We start from the raw sequence: 11,724 nt of genomic DNA on the forward strand, positions 1-11,724 counted from the left end.
TTTAGCATGCTCTTTCATCTAACTCCAAGTCATTCAGCCAACATGAGACCAAGTACTGAGCCCTGTGGAACCCCACTGTAAACAATCTACCAGTTGTATTAACGTTACATCCTTTTAATGTAGTAAAGAAACCAAGACTCAACAGAGGAGTATTACTTAACAACATCTGACACTAAGCCACAAAACAGAATACAAAAGCTCAAATGTGCTTTGCAAGTAGACCACAGACCCAGGTTCCACTTTCTTACGTGTGCATATGAGGATAGATAAAAAAAAATCCTTCTGGTTAGGGACTTGGTGATGAGGTTCATCAGTTTAAAATGATCACCATGGTAACTCAGGATAGAGATGAGAGAATTTATCAGGCACGTTCAGAGCAGACAGGATTACTCAATTTCTGTTTACACAATTGTTGATGGAAGAAAAAGAGAATGGTCCTCGCATATCCTGTAATGAAGAATTTACATTAATATCCATTGTCAAAAAGATTATTTTCACACATTGGCAATCAGCTGAGACAAGCTACTTCTGTGTGAATCTTCCTGTACTGGCTCATCCATTTCTTGGGTCAGTCTCAGCTGACGCAGTGCATTTGTGGTTGTTTCTGACTCTCTCATCCTTGTTGATACTCTGATTGTCATGCCTAAAATATTAATTTCAATATTTTTTTCAACAAGGTATATTTTTCAAGATTTCATTTTATCAATTATGTTACATTATCACTTGCAATAATCCTCATTGCCTGTTACAGGTGCAGCAATGAGGCAGAGTTTAAGAAGGAAGGATTATCTTGGGCATTCAACTTCTGCCCCACAAAATATTCCTGGACTGCATTAATGGGTCTTATCTTGTATCTTGTCTTTTTTGCACCAGGTATGAAACTTTTCACTTGTTACTAATGTAGTAATATTTTATTTGTTATAAGGAAGCCTTTGATAAAAGCAGTAAAATGTTATTTTTAACACTGCATATAAAAGTTATAAGTACAGATATGTATGTTATACAATCTAATGAGCCTCCGCATCCAGCATATCATCCTTAATCATTTCTGCCAGCTGCAAAGAGATCCCACCACCAGCCACATCTTCTCCCCACCCCTTTCTGCCTTCCGCAAGGACCATACCCTCCATGACTCCCTGGTCTGCTCATCCTTCCCCCCCCCCCCCCCCCCCCCCATTGCCCTCCCTGACCTCCACCCACCCCTCCCTTACACCTGGCACTTTCCCCTGCCCTCGCAGTAAATGTAGCATTTGTCCTTGTACCTCCTCCCTCACCACCTTCAAGGGACCTAACTAGTCCTTCCAGGTGAGGCAAAGGTTCACGTGCACCTCCTCCAACCTCGTCAACTACACTTAGTGTTCCCAATATAGCCTCCTCTACATCGAGGAGACTGAGCGCAGACTGAGTGACCGTTTTGCAGAGCGCCTGTGCTCGGTCCACAATGGTCGTACCAAGCTCTCAGTTGCATGTCATTTCAATTCGCCTTCCCGTTCCCACACTGTCCACCCTCGGCCTTCTCCTCTGCCAGGATGAGGCCCAATGTAAACCCAGACCCCCATCACCCATCTTCGTCCCCCTCCCCCTCCCGGTTCCATCCACCCACTACACATACAGTTCACCCATAGGCTTCTGCCGCCGCTGCCTCTGGTTCTGGTTCCATCTGCCATTCACCTCTCCCTAATGGTTCCCGTTATCACTTCCTTTACTTATCACGGTCCAGCACTGGTAGCACTTTGTGGTCCTGCTTATCTCCCTCTAGCAGCTGTCTCCTCTCCCCCCACCACCTTGCTCCATCTGCCTCTCTTTTTAAAATCTCTCCCTTTGTCTGCCTCCATCTATCATTCACCTGCTGCAGTCTTCCAACTCCACCCCCGCTCACCTCCCCTACCTGGCTCAACCTGCCCATCATCTTTCACCCCTCTGTCTACCCGTCACCTCAGACTTCTGTCTGACCACTCCCCTTCCCTTTACACTGGCCATCACACACACACACACACACACACACACACACACACACACACACACACACACACACACACACACACACACACACACACACACACACACACACTCCCCCAGCAGATTGTTTGTTGCTCCAGATCCCACCACTTACCAATGGGCCCATGTTTTGTAGTTCACTACAAAGAAATGGTGCTAACCGTTCCAACAGGGTCCTTTGCAGGGCAGCTATAAAATCTATGAGCATGTAAATAAACAGAATTCAACCAATCAGTCTGAAGAATCCTCACTCAGGCATAGTGTCCAAATCAGGAAATGCAGTTTAGGTTGGAATACACAAAAAAGCAAAATGAAGATTGGGAAAGACTGGTGGGATTGAAAAGTGGAGAAAAGAGGCAGAGAAAATATGGTTTTATTTTTAGATTTCCAAAACGAGTGCCTGTAAATGCAAAAAAAATTGAAGATTAGTTAAGTTATTTGATGGTCAGTAAACTATTGCATTCTTAACATTCTTGATGGGACATTTCAACCCATTTATCAATAGAAATAATAAGCAAGTGCCCATGTTCACACCTTTTGTGTTTATCTCAAGATTTAACAGCGAGGACAATCACAGTGAACTGGTTGAAACATATCTCTCACAGCAGCCTTTGTACTTCTGTGTTTAACTGCACATCTATGCCCTAGAATTTTCTGTCAGATATTATAAAAATGAGCTTTGTTAGCCTTGATTATTCTTATGCAAAATTTTGTGCCGATGAGACTTCATCCTGAGATGAGGAATGCCTTCATGAGATTCTGTCATGGAGCCTTGCTTTTTGGTTGTTATTTTAGAAGACATTAAAATTTTCATTCCATAAAGACTAGCTTTGTTCAAAGCTGTTAATTAGAAGACATTAAAATGTTCATTCCACAAAGATTAGCTTTGTTCGAAGCTGTTAATTTTATCTTTGTTGACCAAGCCACATGATTGTGATGCCTTTTAGTTAGAGAAACAATCCAAAATGAACAACAGCCAGTTGATGAATTGTGGGCCATTAATTAGAATTGCCTTTACCTGTCCAATTTCTATTAGACCTTACACAGAAAATTATTATTAAGTGGGAGTGGGGAATAGAAATCCTTCCTCACCAATTTCTGCAGGGCTTTTGGGATTTGCATAAACATTTGTAGTCTGACTGAAGCAATGGTAAATGAGCAGGATAAAGTCTGAACCAGGGAAGTTAATGACAAATTCAAGGTCAAACCAGATAAAGAAACAAATTGTGAGAACCAATTAGATGGGAGGAAATATAAAAACATCTTTTACGAAAAATTAAAACATGAAGATATTCCATATTTGCAGTAATTCAAGTTTCAATGCTAGCAAGTTTGTTTGGAAATAATTAACTCTATGCCATTTAAAAAGGGATGTTTTGATTGAAATGGATAAGTCAGTTTTCTTGTTTGTACAATGCAAGTATAGAAACTTCACAGCATTCGATCCCTTCATGAATCAGTGAGGTAATATTTTCGTGTGGCTAATGGCACTGCACAGTCATGGCCCTCTTCATGAAGGAAGGCATTTGGCTTCCTGAGTCTCTGCAAGGGCAACCCTGCCAGTTCCAGTTATCCTACTCCCTTTCCCATTGGCACACCTTTTTTCCTTTTTTTGTCATTATCTTTACAACATCATGATTAAACCTGCATCTACTATTCTCCCAGAATTGCATTCCAGATGCCAAACACTTGCTACGTAAAAACAAAAATCATTTTTCTTCATGTTTTCCTCACTTTTGGTTCTTTGGCTCAAACAATTTCATTCATTGTCTTTTGATTCTTGAGCCTCCTATTGATGGGAACAGTTTCTGTCGACTCTATTTAAATCCTTTATGTTTTGAAATATCTCTATCAGATTTTCTTTAATCATCCAAGTTCCAAGGAGATCAACCGATGCTCCTCCATCCTGTCCAAAGCTCCTCTTCCCTGGAATCATTTAATGAAAAATCTCCTGCACCCTCTCCAAGGTCTTCAGTCCTCCAAAAGTATAATGCCTGGAACTGAAGGCAACATTCCCTTTGTGGCCAAACCAGCATCATATATCAAGTTTCATTGTCACCTGGACGGCAGCTTCTTGTTTATCATTTTTAACTCCAGATCTGTATTCAACTGAAGTTGCAGAAATAAATGTGAGCCCCCATTGGCCTTGCACTATCTTGAGAGGAAATACTCTGCCATTGTTAGGGAAGATTTGTATCTGCAAATGACTTAATTCTGTATCTTTTTTAGGAATGGGTTCTATGCCTTGGACAGTGAATTCTGAAATATACCCAATGTGGGCAAGAAGTACAGGGAATGCAATGTCTTCTGGAGTTAACTGGATTTTCAATGTCCTTGTATCAGTGACATTTTTGCATTTGGCAGGGTATCTCACATATTACGGTAGGAGATGAATTTCCTTTTACCAAATGTTCTTTTGTGTATATTTATTTACAGATAATTGTTGGATTTTAATTTTGTCTCCATTTAACCAAATTTCATGTTTAAAAAAACGCTGCACAATGGGCCACACACAGTTCTCAGCAATGAAACCATTCTAGATTATTTGAAGGGATGTATTTTGAGTACTTCATGAATATTCAGCATTCAACTGAATAAAAAATCAAAATGTGGTCATTTTGCATAGAGGAAAGTTAGCAGGATTTTCAGGGATAATATTGATCTGAAATTCAATTGTAATTTAAAGTACTAAACACACTTGTATGGTTGTGTCAGCATGTGGTCTTTGCCTGAAATTAATTTCAATGAATTCAATAGAATGTATTTCAGAGCTATAATACAATGTGCTGAATGATTACATAGTGTGTTTGATGCTACTGCCTGGCAATAAATTTCTTGGTGAGTATATGCTGATGTGTATCCTAATACAGAATTTAGCCTGATTAGAACGGTTTCATCAATTAGTCATCTTGGGTAGTGAAAGCTATTTGAACAGGATTATATACTGCTATAAAGTCTTACTCACAAAGCTTTTGTTTCTATCCAATTTATTATTTACATTGGCAGTCCCAATTTTTCAATTTTATATTTTCTTAGCAATCGCGAGCAGATAAATTTTTGTCTTGTGTCCCCATCACTGCAAATAATCAATGCAAAACTTTATTCCTTGAAGCGTGTTTATTTGAGGTATCAGTGTAGGTAAAATATCAATTTAATGCACTTAAGGATTTATTAATGCTTTGAGCATAGTTTCTAAAGTAGGTATAATTCTAATATATTTCTTCATCTCCAAATTTTCAAACATGCTTATTTACTCATTTTGTTGCTTGCATTTGATTCACTGGAGTCTACAAATATCTTCATCTTTTTATGAAGTGTTATCATTGTGACTTTTGTAATTAAGTAAATCATATAAATGAACTTTGTTCAATGACATCAATTTCTGTCCCGTTATCTACTAGATGTCATGTTAATGATTTAACTTATTTTTGGACTTTTGTGTTGCAGGTGTTTTCTTCTTGTATTCTGGTCTTGCTACTTTAGGGTTATTCTTCATATATGGATGCCTTCCAGAAACTAAAGGAGTAAAGTTGGAGGAAATTGAGAGCTTGTTTGACAACCGACTATGCACATGTGGCCTTTTGGATTCTGATGAAGGTCGGCACATTGAATATATTCGAGTGAAAGGAAGCAATTATCATCTTTCTGATAATGATACTTCTGATGTAGAATGATCTGCTGTGGTGTCTTTTATTATTGCTCTAAAGAATCAAGGAGTATTGGTGTCCACCTACCCTGCTTCTGGCTTGGTGTCTGATTCTGCACTTGGATTCTGCTGCTTCAGTTTAAACAAAAATAATTGTTTTTTTTAATCTCTCTAACTCCAGTGGTCATTGTAAACAATTGTATTTTTGTTTTATAGCCTCTAGACCACTTGTTCAAAGAACTGAAAATGAAGATGGCATTGTGTGGTATACAGGTGGGCAAACAAACATATTCTGAATTACATGTTAACAGCACTTGCTGCTGCCATTAGGTTCTGCATCTGTCACTAAAAGATGTGGAAAATAGGCATTTCAGATTATTTTATCTTTTACGTTCAAAAACTATAATCTTTAAAAAAAAGACAACCATTTTAGTTTAATTTTAGTATTCTGATGTGTTATGATGTAAAGCAAGTATCCAAAATACTCTGGTGTTGTTTATTCAAGTGCTGATAGTCTGTATCGTGTTCCTGCTCATTTTCTCTTCTGGCAAACACCGATTTTTTTCTTCAGGTCTACACAGAAGTTGAACTTTATGAATTTTCTCACAAGCAACAACATGACTGTTTGTCATCATTATCTACTTTCACACATTCTAGCGATCAGATACAGAGTTCTTTACAAATCGGGCATCTTCGATAATGAATTCCATAAAGACACATGTAGTAGAAAATAACTTTGAAAGGAATATTAAAAATATTATTTAAAAGGTAGTCTTAATTGTGGATGGGAAGTACATTTCCAGTGCCTAATACAATTGACAAAGTGCTATAAGGATTTATATGTAATTATTTCAATAGACACTACCAACTTTTTTTAAGTTAATTTTTCAGCCTTCCCTGCTTGCTGTTTAAGTCTCAAGTCTGACAAGGTACCACCTTTGATGATTGAACAAAATCTGTGTGTTACGTAACAACATATATATCATACTTTCATACTTTGGTGTTTCAAATAGTGTTCAAAGTCACAAAGTAATTTAACTTGTTTCTGAAATGCAAGATTACAAATTCTGACAAGAATACTACATGGGGTCTTTGTCTGCAATTTTTTTCATTTCTGTTTTTATGAAATACTCTTTTTAGCATGTGATTTGGAGGTGGTGTTTGTAATTTTATGTAGCAGACAAGTGGCCTTTGACTTTCAATTTTCTATCATTGCCAGCATTAGGTGCTAAAGGTTGACAGTTTATATTAGTTATCACAACTCTGCCAAGGTCCAACAAGTACTTGTAGGAACTGGAGAAGGTAAAACAAAATATATATTGGATCAGGGTAGGTATTTCTTAATTTGTATAATTATTTTGCTGCCTATTTTCTCTCATCTGAATCAATGATTCCTATTTTGTTGGAAATAGAGGCCAGTCATCTACAATTATCTTTGTAACCAAAGAGATTTGGACATTCCTGTGGTGAAAACTGCATCCCACAGAAGTAAATATGAAAAAAGTCCATTCTATTGGAATAAAATGTAGCCATCAGATCTCTAGACAGACAGCCTTTTAATATAGCATCAGATAGCGTAGTGCGATAATATGTAGCAGTTGTTTAAAAGGTATCAATGAAAACCAAATACTATTTGATATCTGCTGAAATGCAAAAGGGAAACATTCACACCAAATTGAACACCTACTTAATTTATATTAAATTCCTCATCAAATCTAGTACTTTTAGTACATTAATATGAACCTACTTCATTTGTTAAATTATGGTTGGTTTACAGCATTTTTAAAGATGGACAGACCAAAAAATGCATTCTTTTGCATTGCAGTGTGAAGTAATTATGTAGATTTTGTATTTGATTTTAAAATAGAACAGCCAGAGCGTAATGTATCCAAGAATTCAGTGCTCTGAAATGTATAAAGAAGTCACTGTTAACTACAAAATAACCTCAAAAGCATTGATAAGTATCACAACTCCAACAGAAACTGATGCACATTTTATATCTGAACAACTTCATATTAATTTTGTTTTGTTTCTGGTCCCTTGTGTAGAAGATGGTAAGCTTGCTTTAAAGTTGTAGTCAGTTCTTAATACCTTAAAGGGAATTACAAGAGTTATAGTTTGGTCCAATGGGACTATTTTTTCCCCTCTGAAACTTGGAATCCCACACTAATGGAATGGGTGTCTCCAATATTTCTCCACTGTAATTTCAACAGTTAGTCCACTTGTTGACTTAGTACATGTCAACATGAACTCTTTCCCGCTCATCCCAGCTGTGGAAGTCAGTGAAAATTCTGTACTTGTGCAAAAGAAGAGGGTCATTCTTCTGAGATCAGCATTATACTTTGTGATATTGCTGTATTTGTTAAGAAAGTGCCTCAAGTCACTACAAAGCAAAAATGGAAAAAGAATTGTGTTATCAGTGACATCATTCACCAAAGCTTGTAAATTCACAATAAGCTAAATCGCAATTAGGTGTGTATTAGCCAGATATGTCAAAGTGACAGGTAAAGTCAATTTGCCTGCAGATTTACTAACAATCTAAAAGCTACACAAAGTGTGCTAATTAATTATTGCAATGGTTTCACTGTACACATTTTACAATTTGGTCTAGTGTTCCAACTGTCCACACTACATAAAAATCAAAATTGCTAAATGCTTGTGTTGTACTAGTATATTTCTATATGGAACAGATTGTTCTGTTTACTTTATTGATGTAAAATGATTCTAATTGTAATATTGATACCTGAAAGAGACTATTGCAGAGTTAAATATATTTTTCATGCGGAATTACATAGAGATGGAGACCATAAATTTGGACGATTTATTTTTAAAATTTGGACAATTTATTTTTAAAATTTGTTAGTTTTAATGCACTACGTATAAAGGAGCTGCGCACATCTTCAGAGTAAGAATTTAACTTCAGAAATGGTGTTATCTTTAGATGATATGTATAAATGAATGAGGGGAGCTTTTTTTGGATGACGGATGTCTAACAGTAAATATTTTTTGGAAGAGTACTTTGTGTAGCTAGTTGAATATATTGGGATTACCAAGGTAATCTTTACAATGTACCAAGAATTGTATTCCAAAGCTACTATGAAAAAGAATGGTGGTCATAAACAACGATACACATGATGAATGTAAAGTTTACAAATTAAATAATACAGATATTTATAAACACCTGTACAGCACTGTTTAACATTAAAATTAATGCTCCAGTGAAACTTATTAATAATTGGGATCTATTTTTCCTTTATTCTGTGATTTTTTTTAATGTTCTGTTTCAGATGAACAGTGCTCACATGAATCAATTATTCACCATTTGTTAAATGAATAGAATTTTACAACATTAAATAAAACCTTGCAATACTCAAAAGAAGTTGATTATAATAACTAATTCAAAAAAATGTAGATATATGTTTTATATAGTACAGGAAATGAAAGATCACGATGAGATGTATAATTTAGATACCTTGGCAATTCTGACACAGTATTCAGTTTTTTTAAAAATGGGTATTGGGGGTATTGAAATCATCTGGGAGACCTTAACTTTATTAAAATCTGATATTTGTACATTAGTGTTGTAAAATTATTTGTTAATGTTGCTGTACATGTTTTAATAGTTATGCTTTCTATAAAATTATATGGATCTAGTTATTGAATTGTTGACTAATAAATAAGCTGTCAAGGAAAAAAATAAACATTTAGTTGATCAGCAACATCATGTTATCTTCAAATTTAATTTGATACTTCAAACTTTTTAACTTTAACGTAACAATGTCAAATTAGCGTTGTGGTGAATGAGAATCCACAATTTACAAATGTTAAATGCAAATAAGACCAAAAATTAGTTTCCAAGTCTGCAACATTCAAGTTAGTGTTAAGTATCTAAGCATTTATACATTCCTCTCCAGAATCCAAACTAAATTTTGAGAATTTTTGCTGTGAAGTCCTTTATTTTAAAATCTCTCTTCAATCTAAAGGCCAAGAGACGTGCAATTTGCTTTTTGATAAACTCCATTTACCAATTGATTTAATACATTATCATTGGCATGCATGGCTTCAACCTGAATAAAACACTTGGATGAAAGAGGAAATTTACCATTTTCTTCTTAAGCGGCTGACTTTGATCCCTACATCAATATTAAGGAAGTATGTTTTCTTTTGATTTCACCTTCAGTTGTGTAATCAAAGGGCATATCCAAGTAATTATGAAACATGAGTAATTTTATGAAGGGTTTTGTTTCCTTTAGAATTGTTATTTGATTTGTCCTTTGAGTTCTGTGTTAAATTTACCTTCGATCTCATAAGTCTATCAGACAGCTAATGAATGTTTTTCTCCCCATGTGTAAACGTGACATTACAAAGTCTGTAATTTGAAAAGATAATGTTCTATATGCTGGAGGGTTTACCTGTTAATTCCTTTCCTTTAATTATATTCTGAATGCCAGTTAAGTTGCAGACTTAATTTTCATTTTGAAATATTTGCTTTACGTGTTGAGACTCTGGATTTTGAATTTCACTGTTGCTGCAACTATTTTGAATCAAAACAGATCCACTGTAGTTTGCATTAATTTTGATCTTTCTTTCATTTTTGGCTTTAAGACATTCTGTGTCATCCACTGCTTCCAAATGAACCCTGCAGCCTAAATTCAAATCTTTTTCAGCTTGTGTATCCAAACAGTGAAAATATTTATTTAATGGGCTGTAATGACCCCTAGTGGTATGCACAAGATGGTTTTGGTTATCTTCTACACTAGTTAGTTCTCTGCCAAGAAAAAAATGGCTCTCTGCAATGTCTGATAAGTTGCACTGTATAGCAACACTTGACCAACCCATATGTATCAATGAACTTTCAGTCTGTGTCCATGCATCTTGACCATGAAATGATGTACATACAACATTTTGCTCAAAAGCAGACGTCTCTGATAAACAATACATTGAAGACGGTACAAATTGATCTTGATTTTCTTTCTGTTCACCACTAACCAGGTTTGACCCCTCAGAGTAAATAACAAAAGGACAAAATTGGGTTGTACTGTTTGCTTCTCTGGAGCTTTCATGAGGTGGTGCACATTGGTTTTTGAAGTTTTCTCCAACAGCCTTGTCATCAAGAAGCTTTTCCTGCACGTGGCGTTTGTTCATAATCAAAGCATTTAACTGCACATTTTGAGCATCTAATTCTGACTGGAAAAAGAGAATACATTGACCAATTAAGTTAAAACCACATGATTCCTTTTAATTGTAATCTACAAAAGAACATTCTGTGATATGCAGCATCAAGTTAAGGCTTTTAGGGTTAACAGTTTCTGGAAAATGATGACACACAACTGCCAATATGGCCAATGTGAGGTTGAACAGTGGAATCTAACAAATCATTACTCCATCCTTCTGAGATTCAGTTCTTCCCCACTTATTTCTTAATATTAGCTTAAAGAATTTATCTCCCAATGTCTTAACTTTTGTCTCCTTATTCAAGAACTAGTACAGTGTTTATTACTTGTATGGTTAAAATTAGATAGACCCATATCTGCTTTGTGTATGAAAAGGTTTGTAATTATCTAACTATCCAGTCAAGTCTCTTCAGTAGCTTCCATTTCTTAATTTTTAATAACAGGACATTCCTTTTTTCTTCAACAATACAACACACCGCACATCATAGGATGAAATCCCTAATCCCTGCATTCATGTAAATCTTGGCCGCAGTACGGAAACTATCTCACTGCCGAATTCGTCTTTCAATATTTAGTCATCCTTTATTTTGGGTTGGATATTGATGGTTATTTAATACTGAGATTCTTTGGGAAACTGGCACCAGCTACAAAACCAAGACCTGAGAGAGAGAATAAAGCATTAGTCAACATCATCTTTCCCTCATTTACGATGTTATACCTTTGCATGAACTATAACCCAACTAGGAATCCAGTCACTTGAGCTTTTGGTTGCTAGATCGATTCCTATTGAATAACTCGGCATTTGAACACTGATTGCACAAAATGTTTTTGCAGAATCTATGACAACACTGATTTGATAGTTTTTAGGGAAGGCCGTGGTGGCTAACGTGTCAATGACATTTCTCC

The 11,724-nt window shown here is 35.9% G+C and overlaps 1 protein-coding gene across 3 annotated transcripts in view; it reads left to right on the top strand.

Moving 5' to 3' along the window:
* The window catches only part of LOC127580322 (proton myo-inositol cotransporter-like), a 102,406-nt gene extending 91,941 nt beyond the window's left edge, over positions 1-10,465 (top strand). Inside the window, exons 8-12 of one of the 3 annotated variants that reach the window (XM_052033622.1) lie at positions 752-873; positions 4,228-4,380; positions 5,446-5,595; positions 5,861-5,917; positions 6,216-10,464. In XM_052033622.1, coding sequence (XP_051889582.1) covers positions 752-873; positions 4,228-4,380; positions 5,446-5,595; positions 5,861-5,917; positions 6,216-6,232 — 499 coding nt within the window. In that variant the 3' untranslated portion in view covers positions 6,233-10,464. Of the gene's footprint in view, positions 1-751; positions 874-4,227; positions 4,381-5,445 lie in introns of all 3 variants that reach the window. The other 2 variants (XM_052033620.1, XM_052033621.1) reach the window with 2 other exon arrangements.
* The last annotated feature ends 1,259 nt before the right edge of the window (positions 10,466-11,724 follow it).

This window comes from Pristis pectinata, chromosome 19 (genome assembly GCF_009764475.1).
Source record: "Pristis pectinata isolate sPriPec2 chromosome 19, sPriPec2.1.pri, whole genome shotgun sequence".
Taxonomy (NCBI): Eukaryota; Metazoa; Chordata; class Chondrichthyes; order Rhinopristiformes; family Pristidae; genus Pristis; species Pristis pectinata.